We start from the raw sequence: 22,550 nt of genomic DNA, 5'->3' as shown, positions 1-22,550 counted from the left end.
ATAATAAAAAGAGCAAACATGTTCATTTACACATGTGTGTGTGTGTGTGTGTGAGAGAGAGAGAGAGAGAGAGAGAGAGAGAGAGAGAGAGAGAGAGAGAGAGAAAGAGACAACAGTGTGAATGATGACACTATACTGTAGGTGAGTTTAGCACTCAAACAGGGATCGGATGGTTGTGCATAGCCATGTGGTTGCTGGCAACTGAACTGTGGGCCCCTGGAAGAGCAACCAGTGCTCTTAACCACGGAACCATCTCTGATGCTCACTTTTAAGGCTGAGCAGACAACACACAAGGTGAGCCAGTGAAGTACACAATTCAGTCTGTTGGCTAGCCATAGAGGCTAAGGGACGATCAGCAGGAACGAACCCAGGAATCCAACTTGGGAAGACCTCCCTGGCTATGCATCTAACAAAATGAAAGTAACATATGGGGGCGAAATAGAAGACTGGGCCACCTAATAGAATAGTACCCCCACTAAAGGCCATGTTCTCATATGTATGTGGGCACATGCAGTAATGTTAAGTGAAAAACCCTACAGTATATTTTTTATTTTATACACAAGAAAAAAAATCAGGCTGCTTGAATCCTAACCTTAACCTTTACCCCAACAGCTCAAATAGGTCTCATCCAGCCACGTTCAGCTTATCAGAAACACAAAGTCCTTCTGGGTTATGGCTCGGCCATGTCGTTTCCCTGTCTACAGGAAATGGGAAGGAAGGGGATGCCCCCTCTTAAAAGGAGTTTGCAGTACTTGCTGGCAAAGGCTTGAGGCACGTGACCAGAGAAGACTGTCAGGTGCCAAAGATTTGGGAAGCAAGCAAAGAACAATCAGGGGCAAGGTTGTTCTCTGCCATCCCTACCCCGACCCCTGGCCAGAAAGGTAAGTGGGGAGGAAAGGAGAGAGAGAGAGAGAGAGAGAGAGAGAGAGAGAGAGAGAGAGAGAGAGAGAAAGAAGAAGAAGAAGAAGAAGAAGAAGAAGAAGAANGAGAGAGAGAGAGAGAGAGAGAGAAAGAAGAAGAAGAAGAAGAAGAAGAAGAAGAAGAAGAAGAAGAAGAAGAAGAAGAAGAAGAAGAAGAAGAAGGAAGGAAGGAAGAAGATAACTGTTCCTAGGTATGATAGGTTTACTGTAGATATGAGGTGGAGTGTAGGCAGAGGTATCTGCAAGAGTCCAGACTGAACTGGCCATGAGAGGAGGTGGTGGGACAGGGAGGGGGTGAGAGAGGAGTGAAGAGAGGGGCCAGGAGACCAAGAAACAGGTATAGCCAAAATGGCTGGATTACATAGGGAAGAGCAGCTTGTGGTTGAGTCCTGGCACAGTTCCCAGGACAGGAGAGTTTAGGGTAGGGGACGAGTATGCCAGCCAGCCGGGATGTCTCCTTAACAGGTGTGGAGCGAAACTGGCAGACAGTGACCACTTTGATATGTTAAATAGGTACCTCAGCTATTTATGTGTGTGTGTGTTGGCGGGGGGGGGGGGGGGGGGGGGGGGGGGGGTGTTCCGGATCTAACAGTTGTCATTTGTGAGATATTGAACAGTTCTGGCTTTAACTACATGACTGGGGTTTTTTAATTGATTAGGTATTTTTAAACAATAAAAATGATACTCAGGATTAATAAGAAACAAAAAATAAAAACCCAGGAAATCAAATATTTTCTCTGTACCAGATCTTTTTTTATAAAAAAAGAAATGTAAAAGAAAGCTTAAAATACACACATAAAACCAGTAACACATACTACAAGGACTATATATAATATATACACTGTACAGAAAGTCGTAGTGAACTCTACATAAAACAAATATCACAAGAGAGGAAAAATAGTAGTTTTCTGGAAACAAACAACACATAAATTGTTTTTCTTTTCTTTTCCCTCCCTTCCTTCCTCCCTCCCTTCCTTCCTTCCTTTTCTGTTTTCAAGACAAGGCGATCTGGAGCTTGATGTACAGACCCTGCTTTCTTCAGAGTACTGGCACACTGGACAAGACAAACAGCTTCTAGACAAAGATCTGAGCTGGGCTTTGCTTGAGTGATGCATTCCCTCTGCTGGACACTGGTGGGAGCAGAAATCAAGAGCTCGGAGAACAGGGTGATGTTCTCGGATTAGTCCTTCTCTGTCGTGCTGGACACTCCCCTATCTCATCCACAGTCCTGAAAAAGTAGTTTCCCGACTAGCCCCACGCACCTTTAGTCTACTTTCTGTGAATTTCTTAAGCAGCAGAGTTAAGTAGAAGTCAGATGGTCCAGCTGGTGTTCATCACGTTCCTTAAGAGAATGTTACTCTTTCCCTGCTCCCCAAACAAATGAACAAGCAAACATGACAATTTTTTAGCTTCTCCTTTAGTTTCTTAATGAATCTGAGGCAAGGTGGAAGACCTTCATTGGTAACACCAACCTCGTTAGAAACTTACTGCAGTTCCAGTTTTAACAGGACAATACCAGTAGTCTCTTTTCTTCTTCTTCCATGCACAGAACAGCACAGTTTAAGAATCTGAAGATCCCACAGTAATCAAGTTAAAAGTAAGTTCTTCTGTATACTCTATTATTATTATTACCTAATTCTTTATTGACTCTAGAAAGTTCACATCATGCACAATACTGTTCACGTCCCAGCCCCTCCATACCTGCCCCACACCCCTGCAGCATGCTCCCTAAATTAATTTAAGGCAAATAAATAAACAAGAAATATGTCTCACTCCTCCATTCCTCTGTGCACTCTTTCAAGGGGCCATTAACAGTGAATGTTTCTATAGCGGGACATTACTGCCCCCTACTGGTCAGAGCTGATGACAGCCGGCTAATCATATATAAGAACCATTATTAAACTTTCTCAACTTAAAAAAAAAAAAAGCTATATCCTCCAGTAGCCCCACTAATCATTTCTTATTATATTTTCTTCAGTAGGCAGATGAGAGCAGGAGGGAGAGAGAACAGACTAACGGAATACCTTGCTTTTCTGCCTTCCTCTCTCTTAGCTTATCTCTTGCAGCAGACTGCTTAAGTATTGATTCATTTCATTATATGGGAAGAATAGAAGGTCAGGACTTTTACATTTCAAATAGAATCAGCCTAAATTAGTGTCCTGTACACAGGCAGCGCTCAGGAAATGTTTGTTAAGCCACCGGAAGGCAGGTAGACAGAGACAGCTGTGAGGAGTCAGGAGGAAGCAGAAAGAGAAGCTAAACTTCCCTCTTCTGCTCGGGAGATGAGGTGCCAGGCAGAGTAAATAGGCAACCAAGTCCACACAAGCTGGCCTTGTCTTAAGGACTTTACAGATTGCATAGGCTAGGCTGGTTTTGTGCGTCAACTTGACACAAACTAGAGCCATCCGAGGAAGGAGCCTCAGCTGAGGAAATGTCTCTGTGAGATCCAGCTGTAAGGCATTTTCTCATTTAGTAATCAATGGGGGAGGGCCCAGCCCAAGGTGGGTGATGTCATCCCTGAGCTGATGGTCCTGGGTTCTATAAGAAAGCAGGCTGAGCAAGCCATGGGGAGCAAGCCAGCAAACAGCGCGCCCTGTTTGAGCTCCCATCCTGACTTCCTTCAGTTATGAACAGCAATGTTGAAGTGTAAGCCAAGTCAAGTAAACACTTTTGTCTCCAACTTGCTTTTTGGTCATAGCGTTTCGCCACCACATTAGAACCTTAAGACTCATATTCTTATAAGATTTTTTACCTTAATTTTTGTTTTATGTGTATGGGTGTTTTGCCAGCATACATCTCTGTGAACAACTTGCATGCAATGCCCATAGAAGCTAGAAGAGGGTATCAGATCCCCTGGGGCTGGAGTTACAGATGACTGTGAGTTGCTATTTGTATGCTGGGACTTGAACCCAGGTCGTTTAGAAGAGCATCGTGTGCTCGTAACTGCTGAGTCATGTCTCCAACCCCTCATTACAGATACCTTGCACGGTCCTATGCTAATAAGGACTGGTGTGGGAGGTCCTTCTTTCTATGTGTTGCTTTCATTGGTTAAATAAAGAAGCTGCCTTGGCCTTTTGATAGGGCAAAACTTAGACTGGGAGACAGACCTGAATGCTGGGAGGAAGAAGGCAAGAGGCAGAGAGAGTCGCTATGGAGCCAGCTGCCAGGTCAGATGTGCTGAATCTTTCCTGGTAAGCCACGGCCTTGTGGTGACATACAGATTATTAGAAATGGGTTGAATCAAGATGTGAGAGTTAGCCAATAAGAGGCTAGAGCTAATGGGCCAGGCAGCAATTTAATTAATACAGATTTCTGTGTGATTGTTTTAGGCATGAGCTAGCCTGGTGGCCCGATGACAAGCAGCCTGCCAGCCCAGGTGTAAGTCAGTCGGCAGGACACAGCCCACTGCTCCTCTTACTACAAAGGACCTAATAAGGTCGCATGTCTTTTCTATATGAGGAGATTCAAACTGGAAGAGACTCAGTCAAGTTCCTCCAATGTTAAAACCCTAAGTGGTTGTGCTGGGAATTTGCTCTGGGACCCCGGAGTTTGCTCTGGGACCCCTGAGTTTGCTCCACAATTGGGAGCACACACACTCTCTCCAAAGGTTATAAAGACAGGAGCACAGAGAGGGGATAAACGATAGTAAAAGCATTGTACAAGTTTATCCATGAAAGTTGCCTGCCGGCTGGAGCATTACCATGTCACAGAGGATGTCACTATGACAGAGACCCAACTTCATCCACTTGCTTCACACACTCAGACAAAAAAACTATGGAAGGGGTAAAGCATACATGGGTGTTTTTCAGAGACAAAGGCCTTAGTAGTTTGCTCTTACAGCTTAACAACCCATTCTCTTTCCATGCACTCCGTTGTTTTGGTATAGAATATTCAAAAATACCACTGAGTTAAACTGATATTCAAGGATCTGCAGGACACACGTCTCGTGGCTCTGTCATGGTGCTCATCCCAGTGTGGAAGAAGCACAAATACAATCTTTTCTTTGTTTAACCTTCAATACAAAAGCTGCCCAAACCTCCAGATATACTGAAGAAAAAGCAGTGGTGTTGAAAGCTCGGTAGCCTTCAAACTCCCAGTTACAGATCGTCGCAGAGGACTCTCAGGATCAGACTTAGAGATGCCTTCAAATACTTCTCTTTTACTGAAAATAGATTTTTTTCTATACAGTGTATCCTGATTTTGATTCCTCCTTACTCTGCTCCGCCCAGTCCCTCCTCACCCCTTCTTCCCTCCCATTCAGATCCACACCTTTTCTGTCTCTCATTAGAAAACAAACAGGCTTCTAGGGTATGATAATAATATAATATGGATAAAAGAAAAACGAATACATCAGAATTGAGCAAAACAAGTGGAAAGAAAAGAGACCCACTTGTTCCTACACTTTGGAATCTCATAAAAACATTATACTGGATGCCATAATACATACACAAGGAATCCTTAAGAATAGTTTGTTTGCCCACTGAGACTCCCTTAGGGGAAACTAAGATTGCATTGTAACTGCGTAAGATTCTCTGTCATAGCTGGGCAAGACGCTGACCTATGAGCACAGCAGAATGCCATTGGGTGTTATTTTATCGCTACCCTTTCTGTTTGTTTAGAATAGTAGTATTTGGGGGATCATAGAGAAAAAGTAGCAATAACACCGACGAGTTCACACAGAGTTGGGGGAAGGCTTGGTCACATCAGCTATGGGCAAAACGCAAGCATACGACACTGGGAAGAATGTCTGTGGGAAACTGCTTCACGGAGGGTGATAATCAGCCTGGAGGCACTAGGCTGGAAACTGTTCAGAACCTGCCAAGCAAATCATAAAAAGATCTGAAACGGTTTCCAAGTAATTTAACCTCATCCCAGAACGAAGCTCCAGGACCTGTATAGAAATACAGAAAAATATCCATGACTCAATAGGCTAAAATTCACCAGTCTGGCATCCAAAAAGGACTGAATAAGTATCAAACATATACAGTTGCAGAGAACAAGATCCAACGTAGGAGAGAATGGTCACACTATCAAAAACAATTTTTAACTAATATAGATAGACATTACAATTATCAGAAAAAAACACATTAAAATAATAGAACCATATCCTAGATATCCCAAGATTAGAGACACAGAAGATGTGAGATAATCTGAGGGCAAGAAAACGATAAGACACAAGATTTTAAAGTGCAGTATGTGAGATTAGCACTAGATTATAAAGCGAAGGAAGAATCCGGGAGCTTTAACACAGTGTCGGAGAAATAACTCAGAAGGATGCTTTGGAAACATGAAAGCACCCTCAGTGAACTTCAGGTCAGCCACTAGCGTTGTCTGGAAGTCAATTCTTGCACAGAGAAAAGAAGAATGTGAACAACATAAAAGAAATAAAGACCAAAAGTTCTCTAAACTCCATGAAGTTAATGATAAACGCACAGGCGAAGAGCGGAAATACCGCAGAAAACACACCAAAGTAGATCATGCTCAACTTCAAAGCCAACATGATGCAATGTTACTGTCTTTACAGTTCCTATTGCAAACCAGACACATTTCTGTGTCTGTCTGGGACCTCGGTACAATGTGTAGGAGAGGTAATGCCAGGAAATATTTTCCCATCATACCCAGTTTCTGGCGGACAACAATTTTGAGTGAAAAACCTTTGAGTGCTTCCCCACGAAGTAGAGTGTTTCCTTCCCCTCCCCTTCCCTCTCCAGGCCTAAGAGCAGTCAGGGTTCTCTGCCCTGTGGGAAGCCCAAGGTCCTCTCCCCTCCATCCAGGTCTAGGAAGGTGAGCACACAAACAGACTAGGCTCCCACAAAGCCAGTCCATGCAGTAGAATCAAAACCCAGTGCTTTGGCTTCTCAGTCAGCCTTCATTGTCCGCCACATTCAGAGAGTCTGGTTTGATCACATGCTTGTTCAGTCCCAGTCCAGCTGGCCTTGGTGAGCTCCCATTAAATCAACCCCACTGTCTCAGTGGGTGGACACACCCCTTGCGGTCCTGACTTCTTTGCTCATGTTCTCCCTCCTTCTGCTCCTCATTTGGACCTTGGGAGCTCAGTCCGGTGCTCCAGTGTGGGTCTCTGTCTCTAGCTCCATCCATCATCGCCAGATGAAGTTTCTATGGTGATATGCAAGATATTCATCAGTGTGGCTATGGGATAGGGCCAGTGCTGAACATACTCTTTGTATTATGTGCAATGTCTTTGGTAAAAAAGTAAATGTAAAAACTGGCTAAAAAAGGAATTATTCTAATCTTTCGGACAGTCACTTTATTTTTCAGAAATAAAACTTGCCTTACCAAGATATGTATTCACAGGTCCTGCAGTTTTCACTTTTCTATAGCTATGAATTCCTCAAATGTAAATTCTTCTGGCATTTCCCCCAGAATTCCTGTACCATAGGTTAAAGTGGATAAATTCTGATATCATTTTGTTTTGTTTCTTGAGAAAGGTTTCTTTGTGTAACAGCCTTAGCTGTCTTGGAACTCACTCTGTAGACCAGGCTGGTCTCGAACTTACAGAGCTCTACCTTCCTCTGCCTACCAAGTGTTCAAACACTGCCCAGCTTTAATTCTGGTTTTTTAAAATGTGAAACTATTTTGAATTTTCTTTTAATCTTGAAGCTGTTTTCTTGCATACAGAATTCCGCTTTCCTTCCTATCTAACCACCTAGATTTTAGAGCCTCAAGGGCTGTGGCATTCGTTTTCTTGTGACCATCCTCATTTTTAATGAGAGGTCAGTGGTCACAAGACTTCCTTATAATGAGATCCCCCACCCCCTCCCCATGTCTCCTTTTCAGCCTTCTTTTCCATGGTGCAGATTTTGTTTTAATTATGTCTGTGTTTTTCTTTCTGTTTATTTTACTTAGGGTCTGTTGACTTTCTCCATCAGTTGATTATTTTAAAAAAAAATCAAATTAGGGCTGGTGGTAGTGTGTGCCTCTAATCCCAGCACTCAGAGAGCAGACAGACGTATCTCTGTGAGTTTGGGGTCAATCTGGTCTACAGAGTGAGTTCCAGAATGGCCAGGGCTGTTACATTTGTCTTGAAACCCTGTCTTGAAAAACAAAACGAAACAAACAAACAAAAAAAGAATAGAAAAACTTCACCTATATGCTGTTGGAACTCCTTCAGCCAATAGCCTTTAAGATACCAGCCCACTTTGGGTGTGGTCTCATATACTATAGATGCAGACATAAAGCTTGAGTAGGCCTCTTGCCGGCTGTTCCCCACTCACAAAGAAGACTGCTGATCAGTGCTTTTCTGTGAGTCTACCCTGAATAAACAAACCTTTATTATACTCCATTCTGGGCTAGTGTGGGACTATTTTATTATAAATTGCAACAGATTGGCAGCCACGTGAAACCCAAGTTCACTCCACTACCGAGACCTGCGCAGAAGGTCTGCAGCCTTCTTCCACCCTGTGCCAATATTTTGTAAGTCAGCCATTGGAAATAATACATAAACAATTTCCTAAAACTATAATTTACCATTATATAGATGAATTTTGCTATCTGCTTTAAACGTAGATACTTTAGAAAGAATGTTTGAAGAAGCAAAAAAAGTTTTGCCTAAATGGGGATTACAAATTGTTCCTGAAAAATTATAAAGAAGTACCTAGGTTGTAAAATAGGTTTACAGAAAATTAGGTGGAGTTGAAAACTAGGTAGTCATAATTACTTTCCTTTCATGACTTAGCCAAGCCATTTCTAATGTAAGACTTAGACTCCCTAGAATAGGATAACTATTGAGACATTTAGCACATGTTTCTTGCTTGATATTGTTTATTCTGGTTGTAATTCTAATTTTTATACTTGATATTTGTTCTTATTGTATGTAGTTTTGTATTGGGTTTGGAACTCTCTTATTTAGATAAAAGGGAGAGGTGCTTTGGGAACTCCTTCAACCAATAACCTTGACGATACCAGCCTACTTTGGGCATGGTCTCATGTACTATAAATGCAGACATAAAGTGTATGCAGGCCTCTTGGTGGCTGGATTCAGTTCCACTTCCTTGCTCATGCCGAGGACTGCTGATCAGTGCTTTTTCTGTGAGTCTACCCCTAAATAAACCTTTATTATACTCCATTCTGTGATGTGGGAGTGATTTCTTATTAATAAAGAAACTGCCTAAGCCCCTTGATAGGCCAACCCTTAGGTGGGTGGAGAAAACAGAACAGGATTGTGGGAGAAAGAAGCTGAATCAGAGAGTCGCCATGATTCTCCCGCTCCAGACAGACGCAGGTTAAGATCCTCCTTGGTAAGCCACCTCGTGGGCTACACAGAATATTAGAAATGGGTTAGAACAATATGTAAGAGCTAGCCAATAAGAGGCTGGAACTAGCCGGGCCAGGCAGTGTTTGAAAGAATAGTTTCCGTGTAATTATTTCTGGGCATAAGCTAGCCATGAGGGCGGCCGGGTGCCGGGGACGCAGCCCTGCCGCCACTCCTATTTCAACAATTCTGGGCTAGTGTGTTATAATTTTGTTATAAATTGCAACACCTATATTTTCTTAAATATATTTTGGTATTCCTTCTCTATGTGTTTGGCTGTGTTTCTTAAGTCTTCAAGATCCTACCAGTCAGAAAAAAAGTTGGTTATGGTCACACTTCCTTGTAATTCAGGAACTCAGGCTTGATAGATGTGTGTTTAGGGTTTGAGTCAATCCTGGGCTGCACAGAAAGTTCAAGAGCCATGTCAGCTAATAGGGATCCCTTATTGTTGAAAGCAAAGCAAATGATGAAGATGTAGTTCAGTGGTTTCATCTCCAAAACTATACAAACAAAATCACTATTGTGTTTGGTTTTGAATATGTGATTTAATGTGTATGTGTGTGCACGTGTGTATGTGTGCACATGCAGAAACCACAGGCTGATGTTGGTGTCTTTTTTAATTGTCCTCCATTTTACTTTTGAGAAACAGCAAATACTGGGTTGACCAGATGGCCAACAAGTCCCAGGGCTCCTCCAGTCTCTGCTTCCTTGTTGAATTCAGGTCCTCATCCTTGTGAGACAAACATATTAACATATGAGCCATTTCTCTACTCCTCTTTTCCTTGCTATTGACTCCACCAATACATTTGACTCCAGCTATTATACTCTTTAGCTTTGCTATTTTAGTTCATATCCTTCTTGAATTTTGTTTTACTCATTATCTTTTCCTCTAGATTATTTTAATGTATATATTTAATTTGAAAGTCTTTCTTGTTCAATGCTAGCATGTTTTGTTTCCTACCGACCATACATTATGATTTCTACTCTATATTCCTACTAGTTGTAGTTTTTATGTTTTTAGTTAAAATAGAATTATATTACTTTCTCTCCTCCCCTTTTCCTTTAGCTCCTCCCATCTGCCTTCTCCTGCACCCTTCTCATGCTCACCTCAAATTGATCATTAAAAATTATATTTATGTATATGTATTTATATATACTTATATTGCTGCTGAGTGCATTGCTAGTCAATACAGGGCTGACCACTACTTTGCACTGGACAACAAACAGGAGGCTCATCTCTGGGGGAGGCTAATTTTCCTACTTGCAGCAATCAGTACAGTCATTGGTTGCCTGTAGTTCTTTGTCTAGAGTGGAACCCCACAGAATTTCCTCCTTCCCCATCAATGTGGCATCAATATTGACATTGTTCCAGTCTGTTCATGTGCCCATTTCTAGGAGATACTTCACAGAAGAATTGTCTCCTCTTCAACGATTTTCTCTGAACCATAGATGCAAGAACTGTGGTGTAGATCTCTCCATTGGTGCTGGGCTTCCCATGAGCTATTACCTCTGTATCGTGTCCACTTGTGGTTTTCTGTGATAGTTTTCATTTGCTGTGGGGAGACTTTTTTGATGACAGTTGGTAGCTACACTTATCCAGGAAAGGTGGCTCATAAACAACATGCTAATTAACGTGGGGATGTTTTGCTTGCGTGTGTGATTGACTGTGCACCACTTGTGTGCCTGGTGCACGAGGAGGTTCTAATAAGGGATTGGATCCTAGCTGGAGTTATAGACTACCGTGAGGCACTGCGAGGGTCCTCGGAATTACTCCTGGGTCCTCTGGAATAGCAAGGATTTTTGAAGATTTTAATTGAATTACATTTCTTTTCTTTTCCTTCCCCAAACCTTACCACTCTCCTTCCTCACTCTCCTTCAAATTCACGGCTTGTTTCCCATTGTTATTGCATACATGTAATAATAGCAATATAACCCGTTTAGTCCATATGTTGTTACTTTTATGTTCTCAGGACTGGCCATAGGCACTGGAAAACCAGTTGGTATGCTCTTCTCTGGGGACCTCTCCTCCTCCCAGCTTCCCTCAGTTGCCTATCGTTCTTTGTGTAGGGTTGAGTCCTCATGGGCTTTGCTCCACCCACTTTGGCACATGCATCTGTGCCAGTGCATGTTTGCCCATCAGCAGTATGCTGTGAGATTGTCTCCTAGCAATAACAGAGGCAAGTGCTCTCAACACTTAACTCTCTTCAAACCTTGATTTCTTTCCCTAAATAACATTAATTCTTCTTCGTGGGCAGGTTAGTTATTAACTAGTTCCTTAATCTTTATTAAGGCTGTTTCTCTTAAGATGTAGGCACAGGCCCTGTTGATGGTTTCTGTTCCTAATGCCCAGGCACTTAGGAGTTTCGGTGGAAAGCTGAGTTCTTTGTAAACTTCCTGTTTGGTCAGATGAACTTGAAACTGTCTCCTTTGTGCTGAGCTGCTGCTGAAAATACTTGAAGCCTAACAGTTATTTTCCCCATAGTTCCTGCTCTGTGTAGAGTTTAGGAGTAAGCCAAGACCTTGGAATTTGAAGGTAGATTTTGTGGCTACTTACAATGAAACTATCATTTTAAAAATTCCCTCCCTTGGTAATTAGCTACTCAGCCTTCCCTAGACTATGAGACTCCTTATCGTGAACCAGCACCTCCACGCAAACCCTCTGAACATGAAGATTATTATGACCACAACTAAAGATCTGAGTGCCTCTAGTTGTTTCTATTTTATACCGAGATACTGTTACAGTGATTTTGAGAGGTTTTACAGTGAGTTTTTCTTTTTTCCGTTTTACTTTTTTGGAGACAGGGTTTCATGCAGCTGAGGTCAGTCTGGAACTCAGTCTATAGCAAGCAGCACCATGAACTTCTGATCCTTCTGTCTCCATCCCAATTGGGATTACAGGCATCACTCATTGTACTTGACAAATTTACTTAAAATATAAATTAAACTTTTTAAAAGACAGGGTTTCACTGTATTGTTCCAACTGGCCTGAAACTTCGCTACGCAGACCAGGCTGACATTAAACTCACAGAGATCTGCCTGCAGCTGTCTCCCAAGTTCCTAGATTAAAGGGAAAGGCCAGTGTCACCGTACCCCATACCTTTGTTCTTTTAAATTAGCAAATAAAAACAATGGATTTCCACGTCATTACTATGCTACATGTATGGCCCATATCTTCCCTCATAAGATAGCTGAGGATGAGAACTGAAAAGTATAGGAATGATGCACCGCTTGGGAAGGTGGCAAGAAAATGAACTGTACAGATATAGAGATTAAATTGACCAAAACATGTTTTATTACATTTATTGATATTACAAATGGCATCATACATTGTAAATGCAGTATGTTTATACACTATACATTCATCTATATTGTGAACCATGTCACTGAAATGATAAGTGTCAGAGACCGAGGGTGCAGCTGAGCGTGTGAGTGCTTGCCTACCGTGTGTGAGGCCCTGGAGAAGAGTCATAGCACCTGAAAAGAGAAGGTCCCCAAATCATGAATTTCATGAACAAGAGCTATGTGCTCAAGTTAAAATTTCCATTTTTTTTATTGTTGTTGCTTTTCAAGTTTAAACTTCATGAGACAAAGCTTGTGGCTTTGGGGATGGAAGGGTTATTCTTGGCTCTGAGGAGTATAATCTTTGACATTGCTCACAAAGAATGAGAGTATGATCAAGGTTAATGTCACACGCCTTCCATTCTCATCCCAGTTTCAAGATGCCGCTTTGGAATTTTGGGAGAAAAATGAACAGAACTTTTGTTAAAGAAGGACTCTTCATTTTCTAAGAAACAAAGGTTTTTTTCCCTCAAAGTACGCCAGCTAACTGCTTGTCTGGACACTGGCTCCAGGCATAGGTCATGAGTCTAACTATGTGAAACACCAGCATGAATATTGCAACTTACAAAGGACTTGCAATACAGCTTGACAGACGTTTCCCTCCATCCACCATGTGGGCCCCAGGATGGAATTTGGGTCATCAGGCCACTAGCCTTCCTCACTCGCCATCTCACCTGTCCTAGGTGACAATTGTCCTCTGTCATCTAAGGTCACATCAAGATGACTGGGGCAAACAAGCCACAACAAAGTCTCCAAAACGGAAACCAGAAACCACAATCAAGTAAGCCACTTTCTCCTCTTTAGGTAGCTATTCTAAGCAAAGAAATGTTTGGGGTATCCCTCCCTCAGACTAAAAGGCTATTCTTGGCTATTTACAGCCAGGGGTGTCTATTATTCCTAGAAACGAGGGCCAGCACACAAACGGAAATTCAGGTTGCTCTCTGATAGAAACAAAAGGTAGCAGCAATGTCGTCGTCTTTATTGGAACAAAGAATTCCTTACAGTAAAAATTCCTAGACAATCCACACGAAGTAAGAACCATTTAATAACCACTGACTATATGCGCTATTTTACTGAGTTCAACATACCCCTTCCTGAAAAACATACAATACAAATAGCATTTTATAAAAACTCAGGAGTCACAGAGCTGCAAATCCATAAAAATACAAATGAAAGCCTAAGTGTTATTATGTGAGAAGATTACAGACACAGGGCTTCTGACTCTAGAGAAGTTAATTCAAGTGAAAATCAACATACATGTTTCATAAACGTTCTGAGTTTAAAATGTTGCTGCATCTACCATTTAAGCCTTCCTCCCCTCCCGACACACACAGGGGACACAAGGCATTCCTAACCATATACTATTTTTTAATGCACACTCAAAAGGGTATCTACTTTTAAAACTTAAAACATGTACTCAGTAGTACCAAAAATAAGATCAGAAGGACACTGATGCTTGAGAAACTTTGTGTGTGCTGGGGACTTAGGCCAAGTGCTCTATCACTGAGCGACACCCCCAGGCTGCTTTTTCTGTCCTGAGACAGGTTCTTTCCAAAGTGCTCAGTCTGGCCTTGAATTCAATCTGTATGAATTCAAGGGTCTGTATGACCCTTTTGCCCCTGCCTTGGCTTCCTGAGATGGGAGTACAGGCTTGCCGTGAGAAAATTTCTCCTTGTAACAGTTTTGTACAGAAACTCTATATCCTATAGCACTATATTCTATCTGGTGTAGTGGGAGAAGACAGACTCATGATATATAACCCGAATGGCAAATGATTCAACAGATGAAGTTTGGGGTAGCTATGTCTTAAGGAAGAAGTGTGAAAGTTCACCTGGTAGCAGATAAAGCAGACCATGCAAAGAGAATGCATGGAACAAGCCCTAGATGATAAAACTATGGAATGCATTCGAGAGAAGGTAAGAAATGAGATGGGGGCGATTCTTACCTTTTCCCTCAAGCACCATTTTAGCAGATGACATGGCTCCAGCAATGATCATCCTATGTCTTTGCTGTTTCCTTAGTAATGATACCCTTTGCACTCTTCACAAAGCTTAAGACAATCTAAATCTTGTTATCCTTCTTAGGGGACTTCATTCATGCTGGGACTGATGACTTAGGAGCATGGGGGATGTGGATTCCACACCAATCTTCAACAACCAAACTGTCCACCCTATGAGAAATCATTGATTGGCTAAGCAAACTGTCTAATTAACTTCTCAGTCTAAGTATTCTTTGTTGGAAAATCTGGACTTGCCTACTTAACAAATCAAGAAAGTGGGATAGAGGTGAGAATCACACGAAGTGATAGGCCTGGAACTCTGGCAGTCTAATCCCGTCTAAACCACACTTAAACATGAAGAGGTTTAATGATCAAGTTTGTATCTAATAGACTGAGCTGCCGAGCACCTCATTATTTTTGGCTGCTTCTGGGTATGTTTTTGGGGATGAACAGTAAAACATGCAGTGAGTAACTACCCCTTTCCCCTGCACCCCCCTGTTGAGCCTCACCCCAACTGAAGGCCAGAATGGAACAAAGATGTTAACACTTCCTGTTTCATCTGAAGAACTCCTGCTTGGTTGCCCTGAGCTGTCTCCCTGGCCTTCGCTTGCCTCTGGATACAAATGGAAACAGACTCTTCTGGATCTCAAGTGTGCTGGCTTTTAGGCAGGTTTTCCTGGCTGTCATGCTTTCGGATAGTGACTGGAACTGCCACCATTCTTGAGTCTAGCTTGATGATCGTGGGTCTTTTAGAAATTCTCAGCTTCCTTCACACGAGCCAACTCCTTATGACTTTCTACATGGACATCCTATTGGCTTGGCTTCTCTGGAGACTAATACGGGGGTGAAGAGAGACTGTTAAGAATACAGATTACACTGAAGTGGTAGGGATTGGGCCGAGCCATACCATCCTAGTGAGCAGACCTGTCCAAAAATGGAGTTTATATTAGAGGCTGCCATTCAGGAATGGTTACGCTACAGTGGCGAAACGTTAATGACAAGGTTAGGACTTTATAAAAAGGGACACCAGACGGCCTGTTCCCTACTCTTCGCCATAGGAGGAGTCTATTAAAAATGAGCACACTTGAGATGGATACAGAGGAAGTTGCCATCACTGAGATAAGGTTAGGATATGTACATTTTAGAAAAGATTGTTGTCCTGTTCCCAAATTTACTGTTTCACTTTAATGTATGTGGACCTAACTGTAGCTAGCAACAAATCTCAATGAAGGTCATAACAGATGAAATTCACAATGTTTTCCACCAGATTATATAGATGAAGTTATATGGTATGGCGGGGGTGGGGGGAGAATTCAGCAAAATAAATACTTTTTTAATGTAGAACAGTCAACTGCTCAAACAATGTAAACAGTTAGAATATTTGATTTTGTGCATATTAAAAATGCAGTCTTGGGGCTGGAGAGCTGGCTCAGCAGTTAACAGAGCACCTCCTGCTCTTCCCAAAGACCAACTCATTCGTTCCCAGGAGTCACGCCAGGCAGACCCCAAGCATCTACAGCTCTAGCTCCAGGGCACCACATGCCTCTTCCGGTATCCAAGGGCACCCTCGCATATGGCATACACTCTCACATACACGAAGATAAAAATTATTTAAAAATGCAGTCTAATCTTCTAGTGTTATACTATTTAAAATATCATTTCCGAAGAGACAGTTCTATTTTTAGCACCTTTGCAGAATGACATTAACTAAAATTTTGGCAAGAGGACTAAACCTCAACAAGCCAACGCTGAACCCCTCCTGACTGAATTTTCTCGCTACCTTCAAAACTCTTGTCCAAAATATTATAACTCAATTTTGAGTAGTTTATTCTACTTTTTAATTCCCATACTATAGGATGTTTCAACAACTCTGCCTAGCTGAAATGCTGAAGCAGAGCTGAGAAATAATTAGATCATGTTATGACAGAGGTTATGTTTTTCAGCGCTTATAATTACCAAAAATAATACTTGGATTGTGTTTATTAGCCTTTCTTTAAAGATAAAAACAATATATCCAGCTTTATACGACCATGTCATCTAAACTATATAGCAATTTCTCCTCTAATTTATAGTAGATATGAATTAAACACAACACACACACATACTGAATTAAAGTGTCCCAAATCTAGAATGCTTAAGAAAAATAGTTTTCCCTTTAGGAAAATCTGGCCATGACACAATATAGAACACCCATCTGCAGCTGCAGAACCAAGGGCCCATTTATTCTCTATCTTCTGGTCAAGTAGTACTTAAGAGAATTACCTGAAAGCATCAGGAGATTTTCAAGAGAAGCTATTTCAGACTTCTGACAGGACAAATTATTCAATGAGAAAAAAAAATAAATTTTGCTATAAAGTAAAAAATATAAAGACTGCCCTGTTCTTTGGCTTCAGGACTAAGTTTTCATTTGACCACTTTCCTGACCTTCCGGAGGATCTGACTCCTGAATGGGACACAGGATCTCCTTATAGTACTATCTTACCTAAACTGGCAAGAGGATGCCCATTTCATCTGCACCTGTGTGCCAGAACAAGTAGGCAGGCAGCCATCAAACAACAGCCCGGAGAAGGCTGGAAAGCAGGGAAACGGCCTAAAAGCCAGCCGTGTACCAGTACCAACACAGTACCAGTGGTGACCACAAATCCCTCCTCAGGCAGCCACTCCCTCACTGTCTCTGATAAGTCTGGCTTCCTTCTTCTTAGACAGCCTCACCTCAGCTCCTAAGAAAAGCACTGCCCTCACGTAATACCTATTTTGGTGTTAGCTGACTTTATGCTGGAATTTTGGTCTTAGCGGATTTTCTTTATGCTGAGATCAATGTTTTGTGTGGTTCTTAATACCTGGTTGTCTGGAAAGCAAGGATGATAAACACAGAATCACTAAAATCAGATTATAAGCAAAAGCCAGAATCACATAAAGCACCAGGCTGCAGTTTCTTCATGGAGATCCTTTCAATATAAATATACGGGCCAGTGAGCTAGCTCAGTGGGTAAAGGGACTTTTTGTGAATCCCTGAAGACACAGCTGGACCTCGGGGGGGGGGGGGAATGATTCCGCTATCCGCTGGCCACCCTGTGCTCGCTCACCATGGTACATGGTGCCCTTCACCCAACTAGTAAAACACACTAAGGTGAGGCGGCTCAGCAGGTAAAGGCACTTCCATCCATCTTGGGGAGCCACATGGTAGAGAAGAGAACGTAGTCCTGCTCAAGCTGTCCTCTGACCTCCACACATGCGCCATGACACATGCACAAGCACTCTCCTTCCCAAATGAGACATAATAAAAGAATTACAGGTGAAGTTTAAAAGAAAGGACTTGACGTTCAGGGTTGGATTTGGTGAAATGGTTTACATTCTATATCACAGAATATTTAACATTTAATCAAAATAGTGAATAATGTAAATAAGTTGATAAAGTTCATTTTGGAAAGAAAAGTTAAATATACCAGATGATACTCTTCTAACTAGAGGAGAAGAAGGTATTTTGGGAGGCAAAATTATCTAGCGCCACTTCCCATGCAGATAGAGAGATCAGTAACAAGTCCCACTTTGCTCATGAAACTCTTCCTGATGGAAGACAAGATGATCACATTGGAGTTCTCTGGTGAGAAAGGCACTGTGACACAGCGAGCTGGCGCGCGTCACTGTAATACAGTGAGGCGGGTATGTACCATGGTGACACAGTGAGGCTGCGCGCGCCACTGTGACACAGGAGGTGGCATGCTTTGAGGGCTGAATGCTGACATAGGAACTGTGAAATGAGGACTTTGTTTACAACATATGTATGGGAGGTGAGGATGATGACTGCTCCTACCACACAGCTTTTGTGGGACACAATGTGATGATGTACATAAACGCTTGAATACAGTGGCTGGTTTAGAGTAAGCCTCTCAATAAACAAAGGCTATTATTGTCATTATTATTGTATAGGTGAAGAAACAGACTAAAAAAAAAAAGATTAAGCTCAAAGTCATGATTACTAACAGGCAAAGTTAGAAATAGAATTCTAATCTAAATATATTCCTACTACCCTGTATTACCATATGGATATCTCCTTTTAATTCTTTTTATGCTACAAAGCTTATTTTTGTAAATGAAGCTATCATTTCAGATTCAACGGCACTGACAGCACTCAATTTAAAATTTTTCTTTTCAGTAGGAAGGAAATTAATGGCAGGCATTAAAAGGATGTGGTCTTAGTCAGGGGGATGGCGCTGTCCATCTGTAATCCCAGTACTTGAGAGGCCTAGGCAGGAAGATCAAAGACTTGGAGCCTGGCCTGGGATATAGGCCAGCCTCAGATCCACTCAAAAACTAAACAAATGAATCACCAAGTAAATAAACAAAAGAAACTAGTCTCTTTGGAAAATCAGAATGGAGACTATAATCTAGATATATAAGAGCTTAACAATGACTTCTATAACTTACAAAAAAAAAAACAAGAGAAAAAGAGAGAGGGAGAGAAAAAAAAGAAAAAGAACAAAAAAAAGAGAAAGAAATAGCTCATAGGCAGAATGAATGCATGCTCAAAAGGCAGGCAGAAGGCTATGCAGCTTGCTCATTGAATATGTGCATTAAAACAGACAAAAGCACCCCAAGTCTAAAACATCCTGGTAGGACGTGACTCACTCTGTACCTTGTACTAACTGTAATGTACTGTAAAGACATCTATGCAGAGAACAGGGAATTGACTTTAACGGTTCCAGGGTAAGAAATAAAAGACTAAATAAGGCCTTCAACAGCTTTATTGAAATCTGTATAAATAAACATGCACATTTCAAATGTAAACTCAAGTGAACCCAAGTGCTGACAATTTATTAACCTCTGTCATGCAGGAGGTTAGTTTACATAAAAAAGAACAAAGAAAAGAAAAACAACAAAAAAAGAAAGAAAAGAAAAGAAAAAAAAATGAACACCCAAAGCAGCCTTTAAAAGACCAGGATGAAAAACCCGCTTTAATATCAAGATATAAAGCAAAGCCATGATCAACATACCTTACTTATCCTGGTCAAATGCACTTTTCTCCCTTTTCTTTTAAAATGCTAACATAAATAAATAATTTACCAAAATGTGCACTCACAGAGTGAACTTTTATTTACAATACACAATTTATAATCTATTGTATTTGATTAGTTCAAGTGAAGAACATTATAGTTTTTGCTTTAATAACAGTGGGACACGAAGCGGTTTCTCAGGTAGTCGTATGTGAAGTGTGCCCCAGTGTTTAGTCTCCTATTAAAGGCAGTATGTATGCCAATCAATGATACATTCTTTCAACTGGATCATAGGGAAAGAAAGCAGCAAATGAAAATGTTTCAAATGCTCACATATGTATTTGGCATCCTGGATCCTTGAATGTAAGAAACTAAAAGAAAAACCAGGTCTGACTTTGGGAACATGCAAATGCCCTCTCTCTTATACACGTGCCCTTCTGAGAAAGCTGTAAGGCTATGGTGATTTCCATCAGGAACACACAGAGAAAGTGAACAGACCTACCTCTAGAGCCAAGTTATCAGGAGTCAAAGGCTAGTACATGGACAAAGTTCCCTCACCTAAGACTGATGCCACTTTTACTTCAGATACAGAATACTACTCAGTCTGTCCTTACGTTATTGTAACTGGGAGAGCTAAAGAGTTGGGCTAAATCACCAAAAACGGGGCAGAGAACAACAGAGAGCAAAAAAACTGAATTTGGACCAACAGTGGATGAGAGATAAGCATTTAAAGCCAAAACAAATCTGAGATTTTGAAGAACAGATTCCAATGGTAGTGAGAGATACTTACACGTGGCTGAAAAATGACTTGTGGCGGACTGAAATCTAGAGCCTGCTCCCACAGTGCAGTAAATGCAGTGCTTTGTGTTTTAATGATGCAACAAAAGGAAATTATGCCAAGATTATTTCTCATGGTACGATTTTTTTTTTAAACAGATCCATATTGATTACCAGGGGCAGATTTGAAAATCTGGCTTTCCAAAGATACACTGCAGTAGGTGTGCCGCACGGACACTGCAGCGGAGTACCGGAGCGGTGCAGACAGCAGCCTAACACACACCAACTACATTACCCAAGAACTAAGTTTTCTTGCAGTATTATTAGAGCAAAATTAATGACCAACATCCACAAATTTAACATTTGTCATCAATTAAGTCACATCCAAAAAAATTAAAGAAAACATAATTCGTCAAAACAGCAGCAAACTTAAAAGGGATTTATTTGTGATTTCCTATATATATTTAGCTTGTAAATACAAGACCGTAGATGTATTCAGAGACAATTTCTGTTAAAGTTTTCATTGTGTTTCACTTCAAGTACTGCACAAGTTAAAATCTGATAAAGGATTTACATTCGGTTATCTGAAACGCCTCATCTCAGACTCTGTTTTAATGTGGTGGATCACTTCATTTCCATAGACACCACCAGCAGGAAAGTCTCTCTTTATGGCTTCTCGGACTTTCATTAATTAGTGTGCATACAGTTTTCATTTTCTATGTCATTGTCATTATCATTGCTGTCTTCGTCACTTTCCAGGGGGATACCTGTTGCAGCTGAAGCACCTTTAGTTTCTCGGTCAAGAGGGAAGAAGCCAGTTCCGCTGAAAGTGTCTTGTCTCTGGTAGAAGAGTACGTATGCTGCTTTGGACTGTCAAACAAGCAGAGGATGTCAACACACAAAGATCATATTTGATACAGTATGGATTTTTAGCTAACAACCAATTTTAGTGACAAAAAATAAAACAGAAAAACTACACATGACCAAATGGAAGTTTATAAAATTGGCTAAATGTAATTATTTCTATACTTAAAAATAAGTATTTTCATTCAACATAAATTGGACTAAGAAATATATACAGCTGAAACACAATGAACTTATTTACTATAATATGAAATACAATTGTTTTGCTTTCTTTTAACGTGTCTTTCTAGCCAAGACTACATGTTTCAGCTCAGCCTTGACCTCCAGCAAAATGTCCTCTTACTGTATTAACATTTCCCTGATGGATAAAAATGTTGAACACTGTCCCCAGTATTTATCAGGAAAATACTAATTTTTTAAAAAAAGACATGAAAGCACAAGAAGAAGCTAAGAAATTGAAAAGGGGAAGATAGGAAGAAAGACAAGAGAATAAAAAGTTTTTCTTTTTGAGAGACATATTTTCCTTGTGTAGCCCTGGCTGTCCTGGAACTCATTCTGTAGACCTAGTAGCTCTGCAGAACCCAGAGATCCACCTGCCTCTGCCTCCTGAGAGCTGGGACTAAAGGTGTGCAGCCACAACTCCCAGCTTGAAAAAATTATTTTAAAAGAATATTTTCCATCAACCATAACTATAGATTTTAAATTTTATTAATTTTTAAAAATTTATATTAGTTTTTGTCTGCATGTACGTCTGAGCATCACTTAGAAACTCAATGCATGAAGAAGTCAGAAGAGAACACTGGATCCCCTGGAACCAGAGTTAGAGACAGTTGTGAACTTCCATGTGGGTGCTGGGAATCAATCAGGCTCTTAACCACTGAGCCATCTTTCTTGCTCTTGAATCATTAAAAAAAAAAAAAAAAAAAGTCAGGCTGAATATATGAATCTACAGGAAATTATAATATTTCTGCCAAGCAAAGGAAACAATCAGCAAAGTAAACTGACAGTCCACATAATGACAGAAAAATCTTTGCTAGCTACATCTCAGACAGTTAAATCTACATTAAATATATAAAGAACTAAAAAAAATTAAACACCCTCCCAATCAAAAATGTCAATCAATAAATGGGCCAATGAAATATACATTTCTTAAACTCAAATAGCCAATAGTTTTAAAAATATTAATCACGTTTAGCCATAAGAAAATGCAAATTCAGAGTGTCCATCTCACTGTAGTCAGCGTGGCTAAGATCAAGAAACAAAGGATAGGTGCTGTTGAGGATGTTGGGAAAGCGGACCTTCATTAACTGCTGGTGGTGGGAACTAGTACAGACAGCCCGTTATATTGCTGCTACATTCACACAACAGTGAATCACAACCAGTCT

At 41.0% G+C, this 22,550-nt stretch overlaps 1 protein-coding gene across 4 annotated transcripts in view; it reads right to left on the bottom strand.

The window, feature by feature from the left end:
- Nucleotides 1-19,257: 19,257 nt before the first annotated feature.
- Usp15 (ubiquitin specific peptidase 15) overlaps nt 19,258-22,550 on the bottom strand; it is a 97,135-nt gene continuing 93,842 nt past the window's right edge. For all 4 annotated transcript variants that reach the window (XM_050163866.1, XM_050163867.1, XM_050163869.1 and 1 more), the window contains one exon: nt 19,258-21,171. In XM_050163866.1, coding sequence (XP_050019823.1) covers nt 20,989-21,171 — 183 coding nt within the window. In that variant the 3' untranslated portion in view covers nt 19,258-20,988. The remainder of the gene's footprint in view (nt 21,172-22,550) is intronic.

This window comes from Alexandromys fortis, unplaced genomic scaffold (genome assembly GCF_014885135.2).
Source record: "Alexandromys fortis isolate MF-2015 unplaced genomic scaffold, M_Fortis_MF-2015_v1.1 scaffold_125, whole genome shotgun sequence".
In the NCBI taxonomy this organism is placed as follows: domain Eukaryota; kingdom Metazoa; phylum Chordata; class Mammalia; order Rodentia; family Cricetidae; genus Alexandromys; species Alexandromys fortis.
This window is presented reverse-complemented; position numbering and strand designations above follow the sequence as displayed.